Source organism: Lissotriton helveticus, chromosome 1_1, assembly GCF_964261635.1.
Source record: "Lissotriton helveticus chromosome 1_1, aLisHel1.1, whole genome shotgun sequence".
Lineage (NCBI taxonomy): Eukaryota > Metazoa > Chordata > Amphibia > Caudata > Salamandridae > Lissotriton > Lissotriton helveticus.
In genome coordinates this window covers 1,502,026,379-1,502,040,782 of record NC_136057.1, presented here as the reverse complement: position 1 = coordinate 1,502,040,782, position 14,404 = coordinate 1,502,026,379, and the positions used below count along the sequence as shown (strand labels likewise).

General features: G+C 49.3%; 1 protein-coding gene across 7 annotated transcripts in view; it reads left to right on the top strand.

Moving 5' to 3' along the window:
• FIRRM (FIGNL1 interacting regulator of recombination and mitosis) overlaps positions 1-14,404 on the top strand; it is a 3,243,174-nt gene that overhangs the window by 2,780,279 nt on the left and 448,491 nt on the right. For 6 of the 7 annotated variants that reach the window (XM_078686707.1, XM_078686742.1, XM_078686714.1 and 3 more), the window contains one exon: positions 12,588-12,668. In XM_078686707.1, coding sequence (XP_078542833.1) covers positions 12,588-12,668 — 81 coding nt within the window. Of the gene's footprint in view, positions 1-12,587; positions 12,669-13,619; positions 13,825-14,404 lie in introns of those variants that run through there. The other variant, XM_078686733.1, reaches the window with a different exon arrangement.

Sequence of the window (14,404 nt, the reverse complement as noted above, 5' to 3'; positions counted from 1 at the left end):
GGGAGCTAAGCACACAACAAAACTCTTACGAAAATACTTTAAGTTGCACAATTTACACAAATGCCCTAGGGGCACGAAAAACCATATACTCAGTAAGTGGAATGCGAACTTGCTAGCAGGTAAGTAATACTTTTCTAGACTTAGGAATCGCTAGGCCTACAATTCTAAAACTGGGATTAGATGCAGGAGGCCTGTGGACGTCGTGTGCAGAGTGGGAACTCTCACGCGTAAGGCGGGAAAAAGTCTATGGAGGCTAGCAGTTGCAAAGTTACTGTTCTCGGGCGAACCCGACTAGGTGGGTCGAAAACAAGAGTGGATCCGAACACTTAGGGTGTTGGACTATGCTGGAGCACCGGAGTACTCAGGTTACCTAGCCCAGGGGCTGCGGCTGCATAGGGTTGAAGTTGCGTCGGAAACCCTCGTTGAAGATCCAGGAGCCTGAAGAAAGAGTTACTGGCAGGCGGCCAGTGAAGAAAGTTCGGAGTGATCCAAGCCTGGATCAGGGAAGAAGAAACCTGTAAGCAGAGGGGACCAAGTTCTGAATCACTAGCCAGTGATTTGAGTGGGCACCAGGATGGCACCACGCGAAGTCACCTCAGCCAGGTGAGTGGGCGCTGCTGGGCTCTGCAGTCTCTCGACCAGGAGGCGTTGTCGGTGACCAGGATGGAGGTGCGAGCTGTCCCACGAAGGTTCTTGCTGTCGACGTCGCTGGACCCCGGATTGGGCAACAAGTCTTGGCAAATGCAAGGCCCACGCGGTGGACCTAAAATGGCGTCTTGAGTGGACCAGGAGGGTCCAGGGTGCTCCTCTTTTGGAGGGGAGCAAGGGCTAGTCTGGAGCAACCAGACCAGCAGTGTTTGTCGTCGTGGAGCGTCGTGAGAGGGCCACTAGCCAACGGGCAAGCGACCTGGACAACGCGGTTGGCAGCAAAGAGCAGAAGGGCCCCACGCAGATCTCGTGGATGCAGGGGGGCTGAACTTCGGTGCTGGAGCTGCTCAGGGTCGGGGCTTCTCTTACCCCAAAGCACTCGGTCGAGGGTCACTCGGTGGTCGTGCTGGACAAGCGTCGTGCAGTTCTGAAGATGGCCGGTCCCTCGAGGTCTCGTCACACCCACGGATCACAGCTGGGCTGATGATGTAGGTTGAGGTCAGAGGTGCCAGGGAAGCCGGTTCTCGTCGTGCTGGAGCAGTCTTGATCCGAAGGAGAGACTGGCAACAAACCGCGATGCTTGGTTGGTGCCTGCTGCTGCAGGGTGACTACTCCTTAGTCACAAGGGAGAATCTTGGGAAGAAGTCTTGAGTTCCTTTCGTGGAAAGTAGTTTCAGGATTCAAAGATGATCTGATTTGGAAGGGGGCCAGTTCCTACCTTTATCCTGCAAAAAGGGGCTGGCACGCGACTAAGTCCTGCCCTATGGGTGGGACTAGGAGGGGGGTGGTTACACCCCTCTCCTTTGGCGGGCTTTCCCCAGATCAGGGGCTGGAGTGCCCCTGGAACTGGTTCCAGCCGGCCTATGCACAGTGAGCACCGGGGTGCCACTTGCAGTCACCTTCCTCTAAAGCCCTGCCTACCTAGGATACACAAAATCCTGTCTGGGACGGTGCTGGCACCGCCCCTGGCAGGAAACCCTTTGTCCTTGCCTTCTGGGCTGGGAGGACTCCCAGCAGCAGGAGGGCAGACTTGTGTCTCGGTGGCAGCATCCATTTTGTGGAGCTAAGGCTCTGTCTGACTTTAACCGGGGTTACAGGTTACATACATGTCGTGTCCCTCTAGAAGGGTGGAATGCTAACCCCGTCGCTAGAATTGGCGAGGGGTTAGTATTCCAATTCGTAAGACACCTTACTCGACATGTTTTGATAAAGCGATACCAGAGTTGGCACATAACCGCGAGGATTATAATGCACTTAAGAGTATATGGTATGCGATATCATGGAAACGGCTACGGGATGGATCCCGAAAGCCGCAGACAGGCTCAGCTCATGCCAGAGCACCATCTCACACGATTCCAAGCACTCTGCCTTCAGGATTGTTAAGGCCTGCCATAGGAGTGACTGATAAGAGATCTGTGTGTCCATATAGGTTTAGATATAGGAATACTATATCTACAGCAGAGGGTGAGTACACCACTCTGCCCCATCTGTCAAGCAGCCAGTTGTGTCTGATTTAGTTAGTCAGCCCAGGGGTGGCATAATACATGCTGCAGCCCCTGGGAGACTTCTGGGTGCACCTCAGCCCTGGGTACAGGGACTTGAGAGGGCCCAGTGCCAATTCAGTACCTGGGTACAATTTGGAGTAGAGAGAACAGCTAGGCTGTGGGTCTGATTAGCAGGCCCACAGCCAGGGAAAGTCGTAAACCAGTGAAGCAAAAAGCAAAAATCTGGGTGATCATAGGATTGCAGACCCTACTCTCCTACATGACCCCCCCCCAAACTTTGGGACAATAAACTAACCTTGACCAGGTGAGTCTTCTTGCTCTAAGTGGAAATACCTGGAGAGCCCATCAGCATTGCCATGATCAGTACCAGGTCTGTGCTCCACTGTAAAATCCATCCCCTGTAGGGAAATGGACCACCTAAGTAGTTTGGGGTTTTCACCCTTCATCTGACTTAGCCATAAGAGGGGCTTGTGGTCGGTCTGAACTGTGAAGTGAGTGCCAAACAAGTAGGACCTCAGCTTCTTCAGGGCCCAAACCACAGCAAAGGCCTCCCTCTCAATAGCTGACCAATTTTTCTCTCTGGGGGTCAGCCTTCTGCTAATGAAAGCAATTGGCTGGTCGTTGCCATCAAAATTCAGCTGAGATAGAACAGCTCCCACACCCAACTCAGAAGCATCTGTTTGGACAATGAATGGTTTGGAGAAGTCTGGACTCTTTAGGATAGGTGCTGTGCACATGGCCTGCTTTAGGTCATCGAATGCTTTCTGACAGCTTGCTGTCCACTGAACTTTCTTTGGCATCTTTTTACTTGTCAGGTCATTAAGGGGGGTCTCTATGGACCCATAATTTCTGACAAATTTCCTATAGTACCCAGTCAGGCCCAAGAAAGCTCGAACCTGAGTCTGGGTGATTGGAGGAGCCCAGTCCTTGATGGCCTGTATCTTACTCTCCAATGGCTGAACCTGGCCTCCACCTACAAGGTGGCCCAGGTATACAACCTGTGTCTGCCCTATCTGGCACTTAGTGGCCTTGATAGTGAGGCCTGCCTTTTGCAGGGCCTCTAACACTTTCCTCAGGTGGACCAGGTGATCCTCCCAGGTGGAGCTAAAGACAGCAATATCATCCAGATATGCTGCACAGAAGTCATCCATTCCAGTGAGAACTTGATTCACCAGCCTTTGGAAGGTGGCAGGTGCATTTTTCAAACCAAAGGGCATTACCACAAACTGATAATGCCCACCAGGGGTAGAAAATGCTGTCTTGGGCCTGGCTTCCTCAGCTAACCTGATTTGCCAATACCCAGCTGTCAGGTCAAATGTGCTTAAGTAGTTGGCAGAAGCCAATCTATCTATAAGTTCATCTGCCCTTGGTATTGGGTGGGCATCAGTCTTAGTGACTGCATTGAGGCCTCTGTAGTCTACGCAAAACCTCATCTCTCTCTTACCACCCTGGGTGTGAGGCTTTGGCACTAGAACTATTGGGCTAGCCCAAGGGCTATCTGAGGGCTCAATGACTCCCAACTCCAACATTTTCTGCACTTCTGTTTTGATGCAGTCTCTGACATGATCAGGCTGTCTGTAGATTTTACTCTTGACAGGCAGACTGTCTCCAGTGTCCACTTCATGGGTACACCAATCAGTTTGACTGGGTGTCAGAGAGAACATATGTCTGAAGGATTGCAGAACTTGTCTGCAATCCTGTTGCTGATGTTCAGAGAGGCTGCCACAAAAGACAACACCATCTACTGATCCATCATCAGGATTCTGAGTGAGCAGGTCTGGGAGAGGGTCACTCTCTTCCTCCTGTCCCTCATCTGTGGCCATGAGCAAGCTCATGTCCTTCCTGTCGACATATGCCTTGAGCCTGTTCACATGGAGCACCCTGAGGGGGCTCCTGGGAGTTCCAAGGTCTACCAGGTAGGTAACCTCTCCCTTTTGATCAATGATGGTGTGGGGCCCAGACCATTTGTCTTTGAGGGCTGCTGGGGCCACTGGCTCCAGTACCCACACCTTCTGTCCAGGCTGGTACACAGTCAGGACAGCCTTCTGGTCATGCCAAGCTTTTTGGAGTTCTTGGCTGGCCTCAAGGTTTTTAGTTGCCTTCTCCATGTATTCAGCCATCCTGGAGCGGAGACCAAGTACATAGTCCACTATGCTGGTTGCAGGCTTTTTGAGAGGTCTCTCCCATCCTTCCTTCACCAAACACAGGGGTCCTCTTACAGGATGCCCATACAGAAGTTCAAAAGGGCTGTAGCCAACCCCCTTCTGTGGGACCTCTCTGTAAGCAAACAAGAGGCAGGGTATCAGGACATCCCATCTACGCCTGAGCTTTTCAGGTAGTCCATGAATCATCCCTTTGAGGGTCCTGTTGAATCTCTCAACAAGCCCATTGCACTGTGGATGATAGGGTGTGGTGAACTTGTAGTTGACACCACATTCCTTCCACATTGCAGTCAGATATCCTGACATGAAGTTTGCACCTCTGTCAGAAACAACCTCCTTAGGGAAGCCCACTCTGGAGAACACTCCAACTAGGGCCCTTGCCACTACAGGTGCTGTAGTGGTCCTAAGTGGAATAGCTTCAGGATACCTGGTGGCATGGTCCACCACCACCAGTATAAACTTGTGCCCTGATGCTGTCTGGGGTTCCATTGGACCAACAATGTCAATCCCCACCCTTTCAAAGGGAACCCCCACCACAAGTAGTGGTATGAGAGGGGCCTTTGTTGTGCCACCTGACTTGCCACTGGCTTGGCAAGTGACACAGGAGCGACAAAACTCCTTGGTATTCTCACTCATGTGAGGCCAGTGAAAGTGTGAGACAAGCCTGTCCCAAGTCTTTGTCTGGCCTAAGTGACCTGCAAGGGGAATCTCATGGGCCAAGGTGAGAAGGAAACCTCTCAGAGACAAGGGGATGACCAGCCTCCTGGTTGCACCAGGCTTGGGGTCTCTTGACTCAGAGTACAGGAGTCCATCTTCCCAGTATACCCTATGGGCACCTGTGGCATTCCCTGCAGCCTCAGCAGCAGCCTGCTGTCTGAGGGGTTCAAGGGAAGGGCAGTCTAACTGTGCCTTCCCCAGGTCTTCTCTGGAGGGTCCCCCTGAGCCCAGAAACTCAACTTGATCAAGTTCAAGCTCTTTAGTCTCAGTTTCCCTCAGCTCTCTCAGATCAGCCTCCTCAGAGACTTGATCCTCAACCTGGGGCAAGGGGGAAGGCAAAGCCTTAACCCTACTGCTCTTCTTCTTGGAAGGTGTCTGGTCCATTCTTCCAGGATCCAGCACCTGTTCAGTGGGGCATCTTCTGGCCTGTGACCTAGTCACAGCAAGCACATGTGCTGGCAAGCCTAACATTTCCATGTGAGTCCTCTGCTCCACTTCTGACCATAGGAATGACTCCAAATCATTGCCCAACAAACAATCCACTGGGAGGTCTGAACTAACCACAACTTTCTTTTGGCCACTTACCCCTCCCCAGGAGAAAGCAACAATCGCCATACTATGACTGGTAGTGACGTTGCTGGCACTGGTCACCAGGAAATCTGTACCTGGCATGATCTGTCCAGGGTCCACAAAGTTAGGTGTCACCATGGTGACACTGGCACAAGTGTCCCTATAGGCCTGAGCCATTTTGCCATTTATTAAAGGTGTCTGCCTGTATTTGCCCAAAGTATTGGGACTTACATCAGGGGACATATCCATATCCCCTGTACAGACAAGGACAGCCTGAGTGAGTGTGCCAACTAAGTTGTCAGACTCCTCAGTTCCCAAGGTTAACCCAACTAATCCCTTGGGAGGTGCACTACCACTACTAACTGTACTAGGGGGTGCAGTTGCCTTAGGGGCTGTAGTGGTAGAGGTTTGCCCTCCTCTTTTGGTGCACTCACTAAACCAGTGAGACTTACTTTTACAGTACTGGCACCACCTTTTTGACTGGCCTTCTTGAGTCTTCTTTTTCTGCTGTGAAGCCTGACCCCCACCCTCTTTGGTTTGTTGGGGACCTGTTGAAGACTTCTGGTCATTTTGTTCACTCTTAGTATTACCCTTCTGGTCTGCTTTCTTCTGACCACCATGGTTCTGGTTCTGCTTGATCCTTGTTCTGACCCATTTGTCTGCCTTCTTTCCCAATTCTTGGGGAGAGGTCAGATCTGAATCAACAAGGTGCTGGTGCAACAACTGGTTCTGACAATTATTTAAAATGTGTTCTCTCATCATCAGATTATACAATCCTGTGTAATCAGTAACCTTGCTACCCAGCAACCAGCCCTCCAAAGCCTTAGTGGCACTATCCACAAAGTCAGACCAGTCCTGAGACTGAGTTTTCTGGGTGTCTCTGAACAGCAACCTGTACTGCTCAGTGGTTAAACCAAACCCATCAACCAGTGTATTCTTCAGGACCTGGTAATTGTTAGCATCCTCCACCCTTGTAGTGAGGAGCTTATCTCTACCTTTGCCATCAAAGGAGAGCCACAGTATAGCTGCCCACTGACTCTGGGGAATGCCCTGCACAGTGCAGGCCCTCTCCAGAGCAGCCATCCATTTCTGGATGTCATCCCCTTGTTTAAAGGGGGGCACTATCTTTGTCAGGTGTTTAGTATCTAAACCCTTCTCTCTATCTCTTGGGAGATTGCTGCCACCAGTGGGAGCTAACCCACTCATCTGCTGCTCTCTAGCAAAGGCAAGCTTTTCTTTGGCCAGGGCAAGTTCTTCCCTTTCAATCCTCAGAGCAGCCTGTCTCATTCTGGCTTCATGCTCTATTCTCTGAGGGGAAGTCAATCTCCTCTGGGGAGAGTTCCTTCTCCTCTGAGAAGAGGCATTAGAGTGCAGAGATCTATTGGAGTCCCTAGAAAGAGATCTATCTCTCCTAACTCCAAGGTTAGGCCTACTTAGGGTCAGTACTGGGGGTCCCCCAGATCCTAGCCCAAGCAAGTCTATGTTGGCCCTAGTTAGCCTTCTGACTACCTCAAGACCTTTGTCTGCCTCATCCTCAGAGAGTTCCTCAGGTTCCTCCTCCTCAACTGCATTTACAGTGTTGTGGAGGTCTGGATCCCCAGTGGTACCCTCTAAGGCTGGCATATTCCCATCTAGCTGAGAAATCTTTCTCGCATCATATGTCTCTAAGAGACCTATCAGAAAGGGAATGGTGGGGTTAGACCCCTGTTTCAGTTTCCTGGAGGTACACACTTGTCTCATCTCCTGGAAACTGAGAGCTGCATATCTTGAAGTGACCTGTGGAGGGTCAACTGCCACAAGGGGAGTCTCAGTAGACTCTCCCTGGGTAGACATGCTTTTCTAGTGAGGTGTAAGTGGTGCACTTACCTACACTATATGTTTACCTACTGATCCCTTGCTAGAGTTGTAGTTTAGGGTGTGCTAGGCCCTAGGAGCTACAACAGCTGGTTCAGTAGAACTCAGAGTATTCTAAGCTAAGTTATATGTACCTCAGTACTTATGTGATCTTTCAAATGATATTCTTAGGATATGTGTGGTAAAACAACAGCAAAATCCCAACCGCTGCTCACCAATGTGAGAAGTTGGCCTGATATGCAGTGCTCACTATTCTAGTGATCACTATGTATCAGTCCAAACAACCCTTATTGATGATTGGTTGTAAGTCAACCTTATAGACCAGCTATCCTAGTAGCATGGATACGAGCAGTCTAAGGCTATGACTCTAGAGGGCGTGTTAAGCCAGCTGTTTTACCATCACATTACCCCTTGAACACCAAGTGAAAGGACACCACACAAGTTGTTATGAAAATAAACAGATATTTATTTATAACAAGTCTACCCTGAACTCTTTATGAGTCAGGGAGCTAAGCACACAACAAAACTCTTACGAAAATACTTTAAGTTGCACAATTTACACAAATGCCCTAGGGGCACGAAAAACCATATACTCAGTAAGTGGAATGCGAACTTGCTAGCAGGTAAGTAATACTTTTCTAGACTTAGGAATCGCTAGGCCTACAATTCTAAACACTGGGATTAGATGCAGGAGGCCTGTGGACGTCGTGTGCAGAGTGGGAACTCTCACGCGTAAGGCGGGAAAAAGTCTATGGAGGCTAGCAGTTGCAAAGTTACTGTTCTCGGGCGAACCCGACTAGGTGGGTCGAAAACAAGAGTGGATCCGAGCACTTAGGGTGTTGGACTATGCTGGAGCACCGGAGTACTCAGGTTACCTAGCCCAGGGGCTGCGGCTGCATAGGGTTGAAGTTGCGTCGGAAACCCTCGTTGAAGATCCAGGAGCCTGAAGAAAGAGTTGCTGGCAGACGGCCAGTGAAGAAAGTTCGGAGTGATCCAAGCCTGGATCAGGGAAGAAGAAACCTGTAAGCAGAGGGGACCAAGTTCTGAATCACTAGCCAGTGATTTGAGTGGGCACCAGGATGGCACCAGACGAAGTCACCTCAGCCAGGTGAGTGGGCGCTGCTGGGCTCTGCAGTCTCTCGGACCAGGAGGCGTTGTCGGCGACCAGGATGGAGGTGCGAGCTGTCCCACGAAGGTTCTTGCTGTCGACGTCGCTGGACCCCGGATTGGGCAACAAATCTTGGCAAATGCAAGGCCCACGCGGTGGACCTAAAATGGCGTCTTGAGTGGACCAGGAGGGTCCAGGGTGCTCCTCTTTTGGAGGGGAGCAAGGGCTAGTCTGGAGCAACCAGACCAGCAGTGTTTGTCGTCGTGGAGCGTCATGAGAGGGCCACTAGCCAACGGGCAAGCGACCTGGACAACGCGGTTGGCAGCAAAGAGCAGAAGGGCCCCACGCAGATCTCGTGGATGCAGGGGGGCTGAACTTCGGTGCTGGAGCTGCTCAGGGTCGGGGCTTCTCTTACCCCAAAGCACTCGGTCGAGGGTCACTCCGTGGTCGTGCTGGACAAGCGTCGTGCAGTTCTGAAGATGGCCGGTCCCTCGAGGTCTCGTCACACCCACGGATCACAGCTGGGCTGATGATGTAGGTTGAGGTCAGAGGTGCCAGGGAAGCCGGTTCTCGTCGTGCTGGAGCAGTCTTGATCCGAAGGAGAGACTGGCAACAAGCCGCGATGCTTGGTTGGTGCCTGCTGCTGCAGGGTGACTACTCCTTAGTCACAAGGGAGAATCTTGGGAAGAAGTCTTGAGTTCCTTTCGTGGAAAGTAGTTTCAGGATTCAAAGATGATCTGATTTGGAAGGGGGCCAGTTCCGACCTTTATCCTGCAAAAAGGGGCTGGCACGCGACTAAGTCCTGCCCTATGGGTGAGACTAGGAGGGGGGTGGTTACACCCCTCTCCTTTGGCGGTCTTTCCCCAGATCAGGGGCTGGAGTGCCCCTGGAACTGGTTCCAGCCGGCCTATGCACAGTGAGCACCGGGGTGCCACTTGCAGTCACCTTCCTCTAAAGCCCTGCCTACCTAGGATACACAAAATCCTGTCTGGGACGGTGCTGGCACCGCCCCTGGCAGGAAACCCTTTGTCCTTGCCTCCTGGGCTGGGAGGACTCCCAGCAGCAGGAGGGCAGACTTGTGTCTCGGTGGCAGCATCCATTTTGTGGAGCTAAGGCTCTGTCTGACTTTAACCGGGGTTACAGGTTACATACATGTCATGTCCCTCTAGAAGGGTGGAATGCTAACCCCGTCGCCAGAATTGGCGAGGGGTTAGTATTCCAATTCGTATGACACCTTACTCGACATGTTTTGATAAAGCGATACCAGAGTTGGCACATAACCGCGAGGATTATAATGCACTTAAGAGTATATGGTATGCGATATCATGGAAACGGCTAAGGGATGGATCCCGAAAGCCGCAGACAGGCTCAGCTCATGCCAGAGCACCATCTCATACGATTCCAAGCACTCTGCCTTCAGGATTGTTAAGGCCTGCCATAGGAGTGACTGATAGGAGATCTGTGTGTCCATATAGGTTTAGATATAGGAATACTATATCTACAGCAGAGGGTGAGTACACCACTCTGCCCCAGCTGTCAAGCAGCCAGTTGTGTCTGATTTAGTTAGTCAGCCCAGGGGTGGCATAATACATGCTGCAGCCCCTGGGAGACTTCTGGGTGCACCTCAGCCCTGGGTACAGGGACTTGAGAGGGCCCAGTGCCAATTCAGTACCTGGGTACAATTTGGAGTAGAGAGAACAGCTAGGCTGTGGGTCTGATTAGCAGGCCCACAGCCAGGGAAAGTCGTAAACCAGTGAAGCAAAAAGCAAAAATCTGGGTGATCATAGGATTGCAGACCCTACTCTCCTACAGTCATATATTATCATTTGCATATTATTACACTTTTGGCGTCTTACTAATGAATCTTATGATCGTTACTGGCTAAGTACACTATTTTTTAGTCCTGTTTTTGTCTGAGTTTGTAAGTTCATTTAAGTACGATTCTGCCTGTATCTCACTGGTGAAACTTCTTGTGGTACCGTTAATGATGACCTTTAGTCGTACAGGGTTTTGCAAGTACACAGTGGCACCAATTTTTTCAAAGGGTGTAAATAACTGCCTCATCCTCCATCCTTCTTTCAACTGTTGCGCGGGCGAAATCTGGTCTGCAGAAGAATGAAAAGCCTTTATATAAATGCCTAAGTACCTACATGTGTTTAATGCCACGGGAATCTGATAGGTGCCAAATCGGATCATGTTTGTACGAGGACCGCCTTAGAAATAAAAGGCATGGGACTTTCCTGCGTTAATCGCCAGCCCCGATATATTCTTGAAGGCGGAGAAGACGACAGGGAGCGGGTCCGTCCCATTCTCCAAATCGCGCAAATATATGAGGATATCATCTGCATATATTGAGACGAGGTGCGTATTATCTTGTATGAGAATTCCCAAATTTCCTGACGACCGCCTCAAAGCTATGGCTAGCGGTTCTAATGCAAGCTCAAACAGAAGAGGGGAAGTGGGCACCCCTGCCTAGTACCTCTTTGTATCGCGTATTCCGGGGATATGTATCACCCCGTACATACCCTTGCAGCAGGTTCAACATAGAGTAGGCGTATCCACCTCAAAAAATCGTGGGGAGACCAAAACGCAACAGGGCTGCGAACATGTATTCAATGGAGGTCCTATTCAGCCCAGCCCCGACCCATCAGACTGCTTGAGCCAAGGCCCTCTCCAGCCCTCTGTCACTCACAACCCAGGCATGGAATACACAAACCTAGCAGAGACATGCTGGATGGTTATGCAAGAAAATACCTACTTTCTGAAATTGGTATTTTCAAACACAGAGTGTAAAAATCACCCTCATTAAAAGATGCCTTTTAACATTCTGAGTTCAGGCATACTAAACTCGAATTTCTATCTAGTTCCCTGGGTCAGTTAGGATTATAAGATGTTATAATCAAACTGCCCACTCTGGCCTACAGGAACAGGTAGCCTTGCAACAGTGAAAAACGAAATTGGATGTAATTCACCATCAGGACATGCCACACACATCAGGGCATGTCCTACCTTTTACATACAATGCACGCTGCCCTTGGCCCTACCTTAGGGGTGACTAATATGTAGAAAAGGGAAGGTTTAGGGACTGGCAAGTGGGTGCACTTACCAAGTCGACATGGCAGTTCCAGTGAAAAAATAGAAGGGAGATCCATGCCAATGGTGCCAGGTCGAACAAATGCCAAACAATTCTTTGTGGTACACTCAGCTCATAATACAGTGTGCTAGTATCATAGTAGAAGGCAGCAAAGTGGGTAGTTCAAACCGTCAAAGCGTGCTTTAGCTAAGAGAGGGAAACACTTAAAGTATAGGCCAAGGGCACATTCTACAAGAAAGCTAGGGCAACACTAGCTAGCTTAATCAGCTGTTTCTATTAACAACATCTGCAAGGGGGGAACTTGGTCAGCAGTCCACACATTCACTAAACATTATTGGGTGGCTTGACAAACGAAGGAGGAGTCACAAGAGGGCCAGATGGTTTTAAAGCATTATTTGCAACCTCCTGTCTTTAACAGTGAACGTCCTCAGCTGATTAAAACTGCTTCATAGTTGAAGTAAATGTAGAAGAGTCCCGCGCTGCAGAAAAACAAGTTACTGACCTGTAACAATAGGTTTGCTTTAAGCTCTTTTAGATTCACTAGCGACCCACCTTCCTCCCCAGTGAAGGCGGTGAGTTTTCACAGGAAAAGTGTTTCGATGTAACTCTTCCTCTATTTGATACCAACAGATAGGAAAAAGCAGTGTAGGCAATACTCCGGACGAAGCCACTACATGCAAAATCTCCCACGTAATCTAGAAAAGCCCAAGCTACATAGATTTTGTTACATGTAAGTACCTTGTTTCTTTCTGAGAGTAGCTCTTCCTTTCTTAGGCTTTCTGTTTAGGTCCTAATTGACTGATTTTAGTTTCTAAAATTAGATTTGCTGGTTGAAAAAGATGATGTTTTTGTCAAGAACTTTTGCGTTGTTTGCTTAGTAGTGCAACAGTTTTCCAGCATTTTTCTTTTCTACAATCATGTTTTGATAGGAGACACTTCATGAAGATGTTGTTCCTCAGAGTCTTTGTTCAGAAGAGATCAAGGGCAAGGTTGTAAACTTCTTGAATAAGGTGATGTATATTTCTAAAGTATACAGAAGCAAATGTGAAACCATGGGCATTGCATTTTATAATTAGAAGGGCATCAAGGCCTTTATTTGCATTTGTCACATCTGAAGCGTGCTATTTTCAATTGTATGTTTAATTTGTTGTGTGGGTTTCCTTTCACCTGTTCCGCAATGCTTTCTTGGTATTCAAGTTTAAACTGCACAGTATATGTGAGTTGTTGAACAAGGAGGACTGCTCCTGTTCCTGAGTTAATATCGAGGTGTGTCGCAGCGTCCATGGCGCCTGACTCCAGAACACAGGTGCTCACTGTTCGAGCCCCAGAGCCAGCATCAGGTGAGCCCATCACTATGTGACTCTGGGCAATAGCTCACTTAATCTTCCCAACGGCCCCCATGGCCTTGACACCCTCGGGTAATTGTTCACGCTTTGCAAATACCGAATTTCTTTTTTTTTTTTCATTTTCATGGATGGAAGTACTGAAAATGCGTATATCTTTGTTTTTGAAGTGTCTTGTCATAGATAGAATGGGCACCTAGAGATTCTTAGTTGTGTTTATTTAGGAGGATAAACTACACATTTCTAAAGATGTTTTTTCCATTAATAGCAAATGTGTTCTTTAGCTGAAATGTCTCTTAATATCAACTCCCAGTTCATCTCAGCCATTTTGGTTGCTTTGACGGTCTTTCATATTTTCAGTATTTTGCTAAATTCAGGATAGCAGTAATGCTAAATTAAGTATAGCTGCAATGCTTAGTCATTTATGTACCTGTTGGGTATGTACAGGGCCCGAGTTTTTACGTCTCACCTAGACCGCGCTTGCGCTGTCTAGGAGAGATATGTATATACTTTGTGGGCTTACAGCCCACCCATTGCTGTTCATTTGTTTCTTTGAGTGCCATTTAACAAACCTTGCTTCCAAGTGGTTACTCTTTTCTATTTGTCTTTCCTTTTTAGGTCTCGGCAACGAGAACTATTGTCACCGAGTAAGCTCGCAAGGGAGTACAGAGCGGTGCACGAGCCGACTAGGGTCTGTGGATGCGCACACACAAAGGCAGGCAGGCAGGCACACACCAGACACACACAGACAGACACACGCACGCACGCACACAGACAGACGCACGCACACACACACACACACACACACACACACACACACACCCTCCCTCTCTGCCCACTCCCTCTCTGCCGCCCCCCCCCCCCTCTCTACCCCCACTCACCGGGCTCTTTCCCTCTGCAGCGGGTCAGTCACGGCAGCAGGCAGGCTCGGTGTCTTCTCCGACGATCTTCAGCTGATGTGCACGCTCACGCTGCGTCTCCTGCGCGCCCACCACGCTGTTTCGTGCCCGTTGATCCTCAGCTTGTGATTACTACTCCTTCTAACCCGGATTCTAAATTACTATTTCTTGGTTCTCTAACTCCACTCTGTTGATTCGTAACAAACTGATATTCAGCACATTTCACAGTCTCGCTTTTGCTTCTCATAAATACAATAAGATTATTTTAAGCAATGTCTACCCTTCTTTTGGTTCTCTGCCTATTATGCTTCGGACTATAGAGTTTTAGAAAGTGTGGTGGAAGATTCCATGATATCAGTGGTGTGCACAGTGCAGAGTAGTGAGTGCAGAGTAGTGAGTGCAGAGTAGTGAGTGCAGAGTAGTGAGTGCAGAGTAGTGAGTGCAGAGTGCAGAGTAGTGAGTGCAGAGTGCAGAGTAGTGAGTGCAGAGTAGTGAGTGCAGAGT